A 14,273-nucleotide genomic window follows, 5' to 3' on the forward strand; every position below is an offset into this window, starting at 1 on the left:
CCAAATAGAAAGAAGCGAACGCGATTCCGTGGTGAACGAGGAGCGAAACCGTCGAGTTGGCTTGATCGATCGGGATTTTCGAGCATCTGCGAGTCAATCAATCGGAGTGAAAGCACGTTTCGATGACTGTGGAATAGTTTTTCTCGCGGAACAAAAGAGAAACGATCTGGCTAAGAACGGACGTGCTGAAAGGGAATCTCGAATTGATCTTCAAATAGGTTCTACGTTTCCACCCTGCACTCATTCCTACTTCAATGCTCGCGTGTGATCGCGCAGTTTTTCATTGTAACATTCTCCAATCACCAACATAAAGATCAAGTAGTAATAATCGTATTTGAATCCCAGATACAAATCTTGCTGAGTCTGCGTCAATTGGGCCAACGACGTCGCCAACGGTTTCAACACATCATTGAAAATCACGTTTTGCTCGCTGGATTGGTTCATTGCGATCACGCTGTTCACATAAATCAACGCAATGCTTTGCGGATCGATTCGCGCAGCGATCTGCTTGGCTGTGTCCCATTGCTCCTAGAGTTCAATGCAAAACCCGATCAAAACGAGTTGAATCAGAGAAATCGCCCAGTATTCGAGAAGGGTTTGCGATGGAGTTTCGATTGATTCAACGAGCGAGCAAACCTCTTTTTGCTTCTCTGTGTGGAGATAGATCAAGCATCGAAGCTCCACTCGATTCAGCTCGGGTATATCGAGCTTATCGATTCTATTCATCACCCAAAACAAACAGAGAAACAGAGAAATCGCGTTCAAAAAATCGCATAAACTAAACGCCAATTCCACTTCATAGAACGCCACTTCCTTTCGTTCCTTCGTATTTGCAGCGGGGAGACTCGCCAACGCTCCGTCCAAGAACGTCTTCGCGTTGTTGGCATCGTGAATCTCCATACACATGCGATCTACTCGTCAGCCCTCTAACAAGCCATAACAAAGCTGAAGATTCACCAGATAGGGAGGAAGCATCTGAATCTTGAGGTCTTGGACCACCTCCATCGGCTTCTATTCATCATTTCTCGTTTCTCTTTCTCTCTTTACCTTCTTCAATCGCGAGCTTTCGAACTTCTGCGCGTTCTTCGAATAGAGAATCACATACTCCGGATAGCGCGAATCGGTCGATTGAGGAGTGAAGGACTCCGCTAGTTGCATGCGATCCGAGAAGGAGAGATAAAACGAATCGAGCGACGCGATTTTGAGACGATTGTCCACAAAGATGTCGTAGAGCGCAGTGTCTTTGCAGATCGATTCAATTCGCGCGAGTCTCGACGATTCCTACAGTCAAAAACGCGCGGCAAAGCAACGAATTCGGTTGGATGAGCCGAGGCAAAAGCGAACAGCAATTCTGTGAGTTTTACGCCTTCCTCTTTCAACATGTAGGGATAGCCGTCTTTGATTTCCTGGAGCAGAGTCAAGAGCAAGTCGAGTTTCGCTTTATCGAGCGGTCCGAGGAGAGACTGCGCGATTAGTCTTAAAGAAGGAATCTACGATGTTGGCAGCGAGCTTCTTGGTGACTGTTTCACGACCTGACGGAGAAAGGTCTGGAAGATAATACGTCTTGAGAAGCGTCTGCACGGCATTCTGATTGTCCGATATCTAAACTTAAACCTCGATAAGGAAGCTACCAGGATGTACATTTTGTACAGATTTATGTATTCCTTCTCTACACCTCGATTCTCTTGCGATTTGATCTCAATTGTTCTCTTGATATACTTGATGCAGCTTTGATAGTCCTTTTCATCCATTGCAATCTTTGTTAAGTTTTGTAATGAAAGAACATGGCTGCTATCTTGGTCGAGCACCTTCTCGAAATCAACGCGAGCCTTCTCTTTCTACACATTACGAAACAGATAAGTAGTCACTTCTCCTATCATATAGTACGAAACACCTCTTTGATAATAAAGACTAAGTGACGCACGACCTTTGAGTATTTCCTTCCATAAATAGATACAAAGAACCCTACTATATCGATCACATTAATTGCCTCCTTGTAATTCTTGCTGGCAATCAACTGATTCACTTTCTTTGCGTAAATCAATCTTACGTTCTTCTTACCTTCTTAATGGATGGTGCAGACATTTGAATCCGTTGTGAATGTGTTCTGAAAACAAAAATTGGAAACAAAAATAAGGTTATTATGGCGCACACTCTCCGCGTGTGTAGTGGTAGCCTTCCTTTCCGAATACAACCATCCCTGGTCAATCAAGTAGTTCAAAACGACCAATCAACCTATTTCGTTCATACAAGTGATGGGCATGTGTCTACAGTCCATCTAGATGTCGATTCCGGAACGAGTATTTCTGTTTTGTCCACCTTACGTGAAGTGAAGGTTCTCTCATCGATGCCGTGTATAGATGCATGTTCCATAAAAGAACCACCAATTCACGCTGCTATTCAAGCCTATCAAGTTGTTATCACAACTAATGACCATACACACCGCTTTCCCTTAAACTACCCAGCAGCCTGGGTGCGTATATACCCTTACAATCGTGACAGTGATCAGTATATTGTTTTAGCCTTTGGATCCTCTGTTGTTTCCGTCTTTTTAGTTTCTCAAAGCGGAGAAGTCGAAGAAAAAAGTCCTCTGATGTTGAACAGTCGAATAAGCGTACTCGACTACGTGGATAGTATCCTGGCAGTGGCAATGATAGGTGAAGTTGGATAGTTGGTTTTATTTCTAGATGGGATTGTGGGATTGTGGTCTTTTGACCAAAATGCGTGGACTTTCATCGGGATTCAGCAAATCGTGACGTGTCGAATCACTGGAATCAACATCCAAAAGTATCCATTGATTGTAATGAGTATTGCTATTGCTTGCACTACTATTGCAGCCACCTGGGACGGTAGCGTCTTTTTCAGACAGTGGGGGAAGGGCGGATTGACCAAGGTTTCTGTTTCTAGCAAGGAATCAAAATGTGGAGGTAGAGATTTGAAGGATTTTTGACTCTGATGAATTAGAATGTTGTGGCAGTTTCGTTGCCTACAATCGGAAAGAGGATGTTTTTGTCATCTCGCGAGCTGTAGAGAATGAGCTTCTCATCTATGATGACTTGACGAGTATTGTGTTGTGTTGTTTGTGGGATTGAAGTGGATCCCTTGGTGTTAATCCGGTTTTCTGACTTCTTTCGCGGCCTTTCTGTGTCTACTCAAGGAGACTATCCGCTGGTTTCTTGCTTTTCCCACGATTCATTCTACGCCTTTTACCTCCCAAAAGTCTCGTCGCTGAAGCCTCATTCAATCTGCATCTCTCTTATGGTTTGTCTTGCGTTGCCGTGTGATTGGTAGGATCCAAAAAGCACCGCTCGAAACCTGATTTATCACACTTTCCACGTCGTTCGATCGATTCCCGAGCCCTACCACTTTGCTGTGGGAGAACACATGATGTGAGTGAGAGAGAGAGATCGTAAATGGGTAGAAAATACGAGTTCAATGGCGAGAGGAAATCGTTCTTTTTGGAAGAGCGGATTCTGACGATTTGCGAAGTGTTCGATGGATTGATTGCGTTGGGACTGCCAAGCTGGGTGGTTGTCTTTGACGTAGCCAAGGGAGCGATCCTATCGAAGGTGCGGCTTCACTGCGATGTCTACGGAGAGTTTGTGTGGGTTGCTGTTGCTATGTAGAATGCAGCTCACTTTGGCGAAGCCTGGAGTGATCGATGTGGTTGCGTCGCGCGTGACGCACTCTCGGAATGTGATTTGCGAGCGAGGATCGATCGAGTTTGAGAGGAAACCGGATGGAAAGATTCTGCTGTTCTTCTCTGGAATGAGCGAAGTTCCCCAAGAAAACAAGGAAGTGCAATCAAACCATTCGGAGGTTGTAGATGCAAAGTAATCATCCTTTTGTGTTTGTTCCACGCATCCATCATTACTCATTCCTTCCTTCCTTGATTCATTCATTCATTTATTCATTCAACAAACAATCCAACCAATGCAACTACTATTACAAAATCCACACAATCGCGACGACTATTATTCCTTTCTTTTTCTTTCTCTTTCGCTTAATCGACCTCCTCCATCTCTCCCTCTTCCTCCTCGGCGGCTTCCTGCGCGGCCTCCGTGTTGGTTTCCTCCAGAGCGGGCACGTCCTCGTCCTCTCCGCTGAGTCCGAGCTGGATGAGCTTGTGGATGCGGTTGGCGAAGGCCATGGGCTGCTCGAGCGAGAATCCGGAGGTGAGCAGCGCGGTGTCGTAGAGCAGCCACACCAGATCCTTGACGGTGGCGTCGTTGCGGTTGGCCTTGACCTTCTCGGAGAGCACCTTGATGATGGAGTTATCGGGGTTGATCTCCATGATCTTCTTCGCCGACATCATGCCGAACGCGTCGTTCCGCAGCGCCTGCGCGCGCATGATTCGCTCCATCGAGGCGGACCAGCCGTACTCGCTGGTCACCAGGCAGCACGGCGAGTCGGCCAGACGGTTGGACACCAGCACCTTCTCCACGTGGTCGCCCAGCACCTCCTTGATCAGCACGCACAGCTCGTCGAAGGTCTTCTTCTCCTCCTCCAGCTTCTTCTTCTCCTCTTCGTCGTCCTCCAAGTTCAAGTTCTCCTTCGTCACGCAGATCATCTTCTTCTCCTTGAACTCGCGCAGCTGCTGCATCGCGTACTCATCGATCGCGTCCACCATGTACAGCACTTCGTAGCCCTTCTTCTTCAGCTTCTCCAGGAACGGCGCGTTCCGCACCGCCTCCAGGCTCTCGCCCGTGATGTAGTAGATGCCCGGCTGGTTCTCCTTCATGTGCTCCACGTACTCCTCCAGACTCACCACGTCGTCGCCCGACTTCGAGCTGTGGAAGCGCAGCAGCTTCGCCAGACGCTCGCGGTTCGCGCTGTCCTCGTGGATGCCGTACTTGATGCTCTTGCTGAACTGCTCGTAGAACGTCTTGAACTTCTCCTTGTCCTCCGCGATCGTCTCGAACATCTGCAGGCAACGCTTCACCAGGTTCTTCTTGATCACGTGCAGGATCTTGTTCTGCTGCAGCACCTCACGCGAGATGTTCAGCGGCAGATCGTCCGAGTCCACCACGCCGCGAATGAAGTTCAGGTAGTCGGGCATCAGATCCTCGCAGTCGTCCATAATGAACACACGGCGCACGTACAGCTTGATGTTGTTCGGCTTCTTCTTCGTCTCGAACATGTCGAACGGCGCGCGCTTCGGCACGAACAGGATCGAGCGGAACTCCAGCTGACCCTCCACCGCGAAGTGCTCGTGCGCCAGCGGATCGTCCCAGTCGTTCGAGATGTTCTTGTAGAAGGCGTTGTACTCCTCCTCCGTCACCTCGTCCTTCGGACGCATCCAAATCGGCTTCTGCTTGTTCAGCACGTCCCATTCGTGCGTCACCTTCTTCACCTTCTTCGTCTTCTTCTCCTTGGTCGCTTCCTCTTCCGTCACTTCCTCCACCTTCGGGGCATCCTCCTCCTCCTCTTCTCCTTCCTCGCCCTCCTTCTTTTCTTCCTTCTTCTCCTCCTCCTCATCATCATCAGGCACTTCCTCCTCCGTCGTCTTCTCCACCCACAGACGGATCGGGAAACCGATGAACTCAGAGTGCTTCTTCACCAGATCGCGGATCGTGCGCTCCTCCAGCACGTCCTCCTGGTCGCTCTTGATGTGCAGAATGATCTTCGTTCCACGGCCCAGAGGCTCGTCCGTCGAGGGACGAATCGTGAACGAACCACCCGCAGACGACTCCCACACGTACTGCTCGTCGTCGTTGCTCTTGGAGATCACCTCCACGCGGTCAGCCACCAGGTAAGCGGAGTAGAAACCCACACCGAACTGACCAATCATCGAAACATCGCTCGTTCCCGCCTGAAGAGCCTCCATGAACGCCTTCGTTCCAGAGCGAGCAATGGTACCCAGGTTGTTGATCAAGTCAGCCTTTGTCATACCAATACCGGTATCACGAATCGTCAGCGTTTTGTTTGTCTTATCAGCAGTAATCTCGATCACCAACTCGGGGTTCGACTCGAGCTTTGAGGGGTCAGTCAAACTCTCATAACGAATCTTATCCAGCGCATCGGAAGCATTTGAGATCAGCTCACGAAGGAAAATATCCTTGTTCTTGTAGAACGTGTTGATGATCAGAGACATCAACTGCGTAATATCAGCACTGAAAGCAAAGGTCTCAGTCTGTTCAGCCATTTCTTTAACCTACACTAAATTGAAAAATAAAATATGAATTCCTGTCAGTTTGGAACTCTCACCAAAATGGAATGTTCCATTTGGGAGTTTCAATCGCATATCTATCTTATAAACTATGCCTACGCGTAGGGCTCGAGAAGATGGATAGGATGCACAACAGCCAAAACAAATTGTAAACCAAGGAACAATGGGATTGTTCCAAATCACGTACTCTTTTGCACACAAATTATAAATGAAGGAGCAGTGGCAATTTCCCTAATGAAATCGTTCAATCGTGACTTGATGCGATTCAAAATTGAAAAAGATGCAGGTGCATTTTTCACTCTCTACTGCACACTTCTGCAAACAATATGTTCACATTTTCTCTTCACACAATGGATTCTGGCAACAAACCCACCGAAGCAGTTCCCACAAACGAGAAGAAGCAGGGAAAAAAGAGAAATTATCGCAAAGACAAGCCCTGGGATGATGGCACTGTGAACAAGTGGGAAATCGAAGTAGGGATGTGTGTTGGAGTGGACTAGCTCCTAGGAATGGAAAGAGGAGTATATGCCCTCTTCTCTGCTGGAGGAAAGCTCGTTCGCTACCATGTTTCCCCGCTACAGAGAGCAATATCTCCGTGAAGTGTGGCCAGCGGTTACAAAAGAACTAGATGTTTGATTCGCATAAATCGGTGAAGCTGTAGAAACACGGAATTTACTGCGAGTTGGACTGTATCGAAGGTACGATGACGGTCAAGACGACGCGTAAAACGAAGGACCCGTATTTCCTCCTGTTTGGACTGAGCGGTAGTTACATCATTCTGAAAGCACGCGACCTGATCAAGCTACTTGCTCGCAGCGTTCCTTTCAACCAAGCCATAAAAATCCTGGACGACAACATGCAATGCGACATCATCAAAATCGGCGGCTACGTAACCACGAAGGACCGTTTCATCAAGCGTCGCCAGCGCCTGGTAGGCCCCGAAGGAGCGACGCTGAAGGCGATCGAGCTGCTAACGGACTGCTACATGCTGGTTCAAGGGAACACGGTGGCGGTGATGGGAAGCTACCAAGGCCTGAAAACGGTGCGTCGAATCATCATTGACTGCATGAAGAACATCCATCCGATCTATGCGATCAAAACGCTGATGATTAAGCGGGAGTTAGCGAAGGTGGAGATGGCATGATGCGATGATGCGTAGGACCCTGCGCTGAAAAACGAGAATTGGGATCGGTTCTTACCGAAGTTTAAGAAGGAGAATAAGAGCTCGAAGACGAAGAAGGTGGTGGTGAAGGAGAAGAAGTAATGAAGATGATGAGGGCAGTGAAGAGTAGATACACGCCGTTCCCGCCGGAGAATCACATCACGCCGTCGAAGGTGGATCTGCAGATCGAGAGCGGAGAGTATTTCTTGAGCGAGCAGCAGAAGAAGGAGCGAGAAATGGAGAAGAGGCGGATGGAGAAGAAGAGGAAGGCCGGGATCAAGGAGCAGGAGCGGCAGAAGAAGTTTGTACCGCCCAAGGAGAAGAAGTGAAGAAGAAGAAGAAGAAGAAATGGGTCGTTTTTGGAGTGTCTTTTATGGATTGTTTGATTAAAACATTTCTGTATGAAATGGTCTATTCGTTCCCTCTTCTGTACCCAATGTATATTCATGCAATACGGAAGGCAGCGCTTGAATACTGCAAGGAACACAGAATTAGTGGATTGGCTGAATTACACGATGTGCGTTATGGAATGGGTTACTATATAGATGATATTTGTGAACAAAAAAGCAAGGAAGTTGAAAAGCAAGGCACTACGCGAAATCCGCAGACTAATGATGATCACCATCACTCCACAGAATTTTCCGAATTATGTTCGCGAGGCACTCATTATCGAGCAATTTTCTTTTGCACCCGTGGAATATGATGAGTTGGAGAGGATAAGAGACTATGTATGTTTTATTTTTTGGACTAATAGATAGGTTGATCACAACGTAGTCAATTACCACACAATGGAGAGTCTATTTCATCGACCCTTATCCATGTTGAAGAGACTTGTAAAGAGAGTTACTAACACTCGCGCATCGAGAAAAGCTCCATTGGAAGCTTGGAGTGATATTGCTTACAAGGAGCTCAAATATCGCCCTAAATGTATTACTTCTTTTCGTCTTCAATCTAGTTTTCTATGTAATCAAAAACAGGCCCCTTCCTACCAAATACCTTCATCGAACCCCCTTCGTTCATAAACTCAAACTCATTGCGCAGTTCCACATCAACTCATTCGAGCAACGAGGAAAATTGCGATGCTATCGATACTGGACCGTGGAGGATTACGCGGTGCTCTTCGACTTCGCGCTCAAAAACTCGCGTCCAGTAATCCTCGAGCGTCCTCCCTGCGAGCACGGCATTCGCTATCTCTCCTTGTACTAATACTCATCCTGCCTTCATCTCCAGCCCGGTGAATCAATTCATGACGCATCTCGAATACATGATCCGCATCTTCATGCTCTTCGTGTACTTCATCGACGAGCTGCCTTCTCCTCTCACCATGCGTTCCTTCCTCGAGTTCCTCAACCAGAAGCTCGTCGTCGAGAAGGAGAACATCCCCATTTTCTGCTTCCCGCTCCCCGCGGGAACCACTTTTTCCATCGAATTCTGCGGGTTTGTACGCGGGGATGAGTTCAGAACCTTCAAACCATCACCCGAGCTGGATGCCGATGTCATCGCCATCAACAAGTCGATCCTCCCGCCGGACGAAGAGCTTGCCGCGCTACTGGACGAAGAAAACGCGGGGGGTTGTCAATTGATTCGGGCGGCGCAGTACTCGGGGATTTTGCCGGGGGGAGAGGAGGAGCATAGCGAGGAGATGCTGGATGATGATGAGTGGGATGAGCGCATTAGGAAGCAAAAGGAAGAGTTGGAGATGAAAAAAAAGAGGAAAATGATAAAGCATTGGCATGAGGAGGCGGATGGGGGAGACATGATGGAGAAAGGAGAGATGGAGGAGGAACTGCTGCAACAGCAGTATCATCAGGAGCAGCAGCAAGAGGAGGAGGAGGAGGAGGAGGAGGAGGAGGATGAAGAACTGCCGAAAGAATATGTAGAGTTAATGAAGAAGGATAAAATGCGGAAACGCAGACTGAAGGAGAAAAAGAACAAACTGAAGAGGTCTCGTAATATCCCTAGATCGTGCTCTGTTTGTGAAATCACAAGAAGACGCAAATATGATGATATTGGGACTTGCAGTTTGTCGAATTCGATTCGGTTCGGATAGAATTCTTCACTATTTCTCTCTGTTCTCATGAAATCCGAGATAGAACTAGTCAGAACAGACTCGAATCATTCTTCTCCGACTGTGCTCCATTGTTCCAAGAGTTATCTGTAGAAAAGAGAGAAATGCTATTATGATAACTCTAATTTCTTTTCACGCTTAACGTATGCAATTCCTTTTATTGTTGTATGTTCAGAATGTCGTTTATCGACGAAGTTTTCAAGATCGGCAAGAAACGGCCGTTAACAATGAAAGACTTGGGCAAAAATCCAGATTATGTCAGACCCGACTTACTCTATTCCAGATTCATGTCAATCTGGGAAAAAGAGAAAACAGATGCCAAGGGGCATAAATCCTTCACGCGTTCTATTTTACGAGCTACCGGACTATGCAACTGGGTAATAATCATCATTCTCAACACGATATCTGTGATACTGTCGTTCATCCCTTCCCTGATTCTAAAGATTTTGGTGAGCGACCTGGAAGAAACATCTCCACTCAGTACGAAACTATCATTGCCTCCTCTATTCTAGCGACCTCAGAGCGAGTGTTTTACATCGCGATGCTATTCGTCGTTCCAGTGATCAACACGCTAATCTCATCCTCCTGCCAAATGAAGCTCACCGATATCAGTATCTACGTCAAGACCATGGCCTCAGAAGCCATCTACCGCAAGGCCTTGGTCCTCAGTTCCACCGCGAGGGGCGAAACGTCGACCGGCCAATTGGTGAATATCATGTCCAGCGATACCAACATGGTATTTCCTTTCCCTGCTGCTTCTCCTCACATCCTAGCTGCATCTCTTCATTACGCTTCTCAACACAGCGATCTCCATCCCCATCTCTCTCTTTCTCTGCATCTTCTTCGTTGCTCAGCAGCTCGGCAAAATCACGTGGATCGCCCTCGCTATCTACACGATCATGCTGCTCATCCAGTCCTACGCCAGCATCGTCTCGCGCCGCATCCGCATCCGCAACATGCGCGTCGTGGACGCGCGCGTGAAGCTCACCAACGAAGTCCTCACGGGGATCCGCGTGATCAAATACTACTGCTGGGAAAAGCCCTTCCTCGAGAAAATCCGAGAAGTCCGCGCCAAAGAGCTCAAGCTCGTCGCGCAGATGGCGTGGATCATGGCCGCCGGGTTCGACTGCGTCACGGCGTTGGTGCCCTGCATCGTTCCCTTGGTCTGCTTCTCTCTGTACCCCTCGGTGATGAAGAAGCCGCTGTCGTCCTCCGTGGCGTTCTACCTGCTCTCGCTCTTCAAGATGCTGCAGACGCCCTTCACGATGTTCCCCGTGGTTATGTCCAACGCCGTGCAGTTCCGCGTGTCCATGGGCCGCATCCAGCGCTTCCTGAACCTCGCTGAGTGCGATGAGTCCATCGTGGAACGCGATCTCCCCGCGGGGAGCACGGTCGTCTACAAGGACATCGACGGGAACGAGAAGGTGGTGGAGGATTACGACGCGGCAACGGACGCCGTGCTGATCCGCGACGGTTATTTCGCGTGGGGCGACCACGCGAACTGTCTAAAAAACATCACGACGCGCATCAAGAAGGGCTCGCTGGTGGCCGTTGTGGGTCGTGTAGGAAGCGGCAAGACCTCCTTCGTGTCCTCATTGGTGGGCGAGATGACGCGAAACGCGGGCGTGGTGATAGTGAACGGAAGCATGTCGCTGTCCGCGCAGCAGGCCTGGCTGGTCAACGCGACGGTGAAGGACAACATTCTCTTCGGCAAGCCGTACGACGAGAAGAAGTACCGCGCCGTGCTGCGCGTGTGCTGCCTGGAAGACGACCTCCGCGTGCTCCAGGGAGGCAGCGATTGCGAGATCGGCGAGCGCGGAATCAACCTCTCGGGCGGGCAGAAAGCGCGCATCTCGCTGGCTCGCTGCTGCTATTCGGACTCGGAGATCGTGCTTCTGGACGACCCGCTCGCCGCGGTGGACGCCCACGTGGGCAAAACACTGTTCCGCCAGTGCATCGACCGCTATCTGCGCGGCCGGACGCGCATTCTGGTCACCAACGCCACGCAGTTCCTGCACAAATGCGACTGGATCATCGTGCTCGACAACCAGACCATCGTCTTCCAAGGAACCTTCGACCAGCTCAAGCGGCAGCCCATCGACCTCCTCCTCCTCGCCGAGGAATCCACCTCCGTTTCCCCCTCTCCCTTCTCCCCTGCAACCGAGACCGAGACCGACCTTTCCAGCCGCATTCCCGCGGGATCCAACTCGTCTGCCGCCGTGGAAACCGTGGAAACCGTGGAAACCGAAGAGGAAAGTCGTCTTGTGTCGGAGGAAACGAAGGCGAGCGGGTCCATTCCGTGGTGTGTGTATCAATATTATTTCCGCCTCGTTGGCGTTCCCCTCGTCCTCCTCTTCCTCTTCCTCACGCTCCTCGCCGCGCTCCTCACCGTCGCCTCTCACTTCTGGCTCTCCTACTGGAGCGACGACCCCTTCTGCGCCTCTTCTTCCTCTTCTTCCTCTTCTTCCTCCGCCTGCCATCGCCGCATCGCTTTCTTCATCGCCGGCTACGCGTTGCTCTCCCTCCTCTCCCTGCTCGCCTCCGCCGCTCAGTCCTTCCTCCTCGTCCCCGGCCGTCTCCGCGCCGCCTCCGCGCTCCACGACCAGCTCGCGCTCGCCGTGCTCTCCGCCCCTGTCTCCTTCCACGACGTCACGCCCGTGGGTCGCGTGCTGAACCGACTGAACCGCGACATCGAGCTCACCGACTCCCAGCTCCCGCGCGCGCTCACCACGCTCCTCCGCCACGCCGCCAGCCTCGCCGTCGACCTCCTCAGCTCCACGCTCGCCACCTTCGGCCTCTTCCTGCTCCCCGCGGGGATCGTACTCGCCGCGTTCGGGGTTTTACAGCGCCGCTTCCGCCGCAGCAACACGGAGATTCAGCGCCTCCGCGCGCTCACGCGTTCCCCGCTCTTCGCCGACTTCCAGGGCGTTTTGCTCGGCGCCGGCTCCATCCGCGCCTTCGCCGACCAACCGCGGTTTCTCCGCGGGATGGAGGCCGCGCTGGACCGCCACAATACCGCGGTTCTGATGTTCCAGTGGGCCGCCAACTGGCTCGCCGTCCGCTCCGACGTCCTGGCCGCGGTTATTTCGCTGGTCGTCGCGGCGGTGTGCGCGGCGCTGCGGTCGGCGATCACGCCGGGGAGACTGGGCATTGCCCTGTCGGCGTGCACGGGAATGTCCGGGAGCATGAAGCAGCTCGTGCGCGTGGCGGCGAGGCTCGAGGCGCACATGAACTCGGTGGAACGCATTAAGGAGTACGTGGACACCGTGCAGCCGGAGCCGCCGCGCGTGACGCAGCTTCGTCCGCCGCCAAAATGGCCGAGCGAGGGGAGGATCGAGATGCGGAACGTGCAGCTGCGGTATCGGGACGGACCGCTCGTGCTGAGAGGCGTGGACTTGGTGGTGAGGCCGCACGAGAAGGTGGGGATTGTGGGACGGACGGGCGCGGGGAAATCGACGATGATGATCGCGTTGTTCCGAATCACGGACCTGTGCGGAGGATCGATCGAAATCGATGGGGTGGACCTGGGAAAGCTGGGATTGGACGATGTCCGGCGCGCATTGTGCATCATCCCGCAGGACCCCGTTCTGTTCTCCGCGTCGATCCGGTTCAATTTGGATCCGTTCAATGAGTTCTCGGACGAGGAAATCTGGTCCGTAATCGAGCAAGTCGAATTAAAACAGGTGGTCGAGAATATGCCTCGACAATTGGAGGACGATGTGTACGAAGGAGGAGCGAATTTTTCTGTGGGCGAACGACAGCTGATCTGCATCGCGAGGGCATTGTTGAAGAAACCGAAGATTCTGATCATGGACGAAGCGACCGCATCGTTAGACAATGAAACAGACGCGTTTTTGCAGTCCATGATTCGAAAGCAATTCTCTACCTGTACCACACTGACGATTGCTCACCGACTGAATACGATTTTGGATGCAGATCGCGTGTGTGTGATGGACGCAGGTGTCGTGGCGGAGTATGACTCGCCATACAATCTGCTTCACAAAGAGAGCGTGTTCAAGGGAATGGTGTTGGCTGCGAACGACCCCAACCTATTTGACCTTGTTCCCGGGTGTGAAGACGTGAAAAAGGAATGTGAAAGCATTACCATAGAGCTGAATAGCAGTGGATCGGACTCTCCTGAAAAGGAGAGTCAACCGTGTGAAAGCAAAGAAAAGAATGAAACCAATTCTTGATAGAAAACCGTGGGAAGTGTTTGTTTGAAACCCATAACGAAAAACTGAAATTTTGATTAAGGAGAGATTTAAACGTTCAGTTCGGCCAAAAGGGCAGTTTGCCTAATGCACACTTCAGCGCAAGTGGTGAATCGTAGATCAATAGATTTGCTCTGCATAATTTTTAAATAGGTCGTTGGTGTTGGCATCTTTGCTGATACGATCGACTCCTTTAAACGAACACATTCCTTTTCATCAATGAAAATACTCAGAGTTCCTTGGATAGGGCACGATGGTACAGCGATTCGAATGCAACGGCGTAATTGGTTTAGTCACATCCATCTATTCTGTCGATTTCCATCCAACGGAGAACTATGTAGCTACGGCTGGTGGAGGTTCGTTGTGGGTGTGATTCATAACATTTCCAGATTCGAATATTCTAATTTGGTCGACGGATCCCATTTTCTCTGAAGAAAAGGAAGACGACGAAAATACGGATAGGCTGTTAAGTGTTTTGCGGGGACATTCAAATGTTGTAACATGTTGTCGCTGGTCTCCCGATGGAAAGTGCTTTTTGATAGGTGGATAGGCTCATTGGGTAGATATTTGGCAAGCGCCTCAGATGACGAGACGGTTTGTATTTGGAAAAAGGATGACAATTATGTCGTTGCTTTTGTATTTGTGTGATGGTTAGCATCCTCC

The 14,273-nt window shown here is 50.5% G+C and overlaps 4 protein-coding genes; 2 read left to right on the forward strand and 2 right to left on the reverse strand.

The window, feature by feature from the left end:
* Positions 1-2,124: 2,124 nt before the first annotated feature.
* GSBLH_T00000981001 (uncharacterized protein) lies at positions 2,125-2,781 on the reverse strand (the record flags this gene model as incomplete). XM_013039293.1 has 3 exons in its annotated part: positions 2,125-2,406; positions 2,440-2,729; positions 2,758-2,781. 3 exons carry the CDS (start codon positions 2,779-2,781, stop codon positions 2,397-2,399), a joined length of 324 nt encoding a protein of 107 aa, XP_012894747.1. The 3' UTR covers positions 2,125-2,396.
* Positions 2,782-3,928: 1,147 nt separating this feature from the next.
* On the reverse strand, positions 3,929-6,145 carry GSBLH_T00000982001 (uncharacterized protein; the record flags this gene model as incomplete). XM_013039294.1 has 2 exons in its annotated part: positions 3,929-5,311; positions 5,345-6,145. The coding sequence occupies 2 exons, from the start codon at positions 6,143-6,145 to the stop codon at positions 4,004-4,006; spliced, it is 2,109 nt and encodes a 702-aa protein (XP_012894748.1). The 3' UTR covers positions 3,929-4,003.
* A 121-nt stretch (positions 6,146-6,266) lies between these two features.
* Positions 6,267-7,660, forward strand: GSBLH_T00000983001 (uncharacterized protein; the record flags this gene model as incomplete). XM_013039295.1 has 7 exons in its annotated part: positions 6,267-6,352; positions 6,384-6,642; positions 6,677-6,799; positions 6,831-6,907; positions 6,938-7,298; positions 7,329-7,429; positions 7,462-7,660. Exons 2-7 carry the CDS (start codon positions 6,520-6,522, stop codon positions 7,658-7,660), a joined length of 984 nt encoding a protein of 327 aa, XP_012894749.1. The 5' UTR covers positions 6,267-6,352; positions 6,384-6,519.
* A 2,106-nt stretch (positions 7,661-9,766) lies between these two features.
* GSBLH_T00000984001 (uncharacterized protein) lies at positions 9,767-13,592 on the forward strand (the record flags this gene model as incomplete). The annotated part of the gene is made up of 3 exons (XM_013039296.1): positions 9,767-10,135; positions 10,173-11,531; positions 11,565-13,592. 3 exons carry the CDS (start codon positions 9,767-9,769, stop codon positions 13,590-13,592), a joined length of 3,756 nt encoding a protein of 1,251 aa, XP_012894750.1.
* Between the last annotated feature and the right edge of the window lie 681 nt (positions 13,593-14,273).

The sequence above is a fragment of the Blastocystis hominis genome (assembly GCF_000151665.1).
Source record: "Blastocystis hominis, Singapore isolate B (sub-type 7) whole genome shotgun sequence assembly, scaffold_1".
Taxonomy (NCBI): domain Eukaryota; class Bigyra; order Opalinata; family Blastocystidae; genus Blastocystis; species Blastocystis hominis.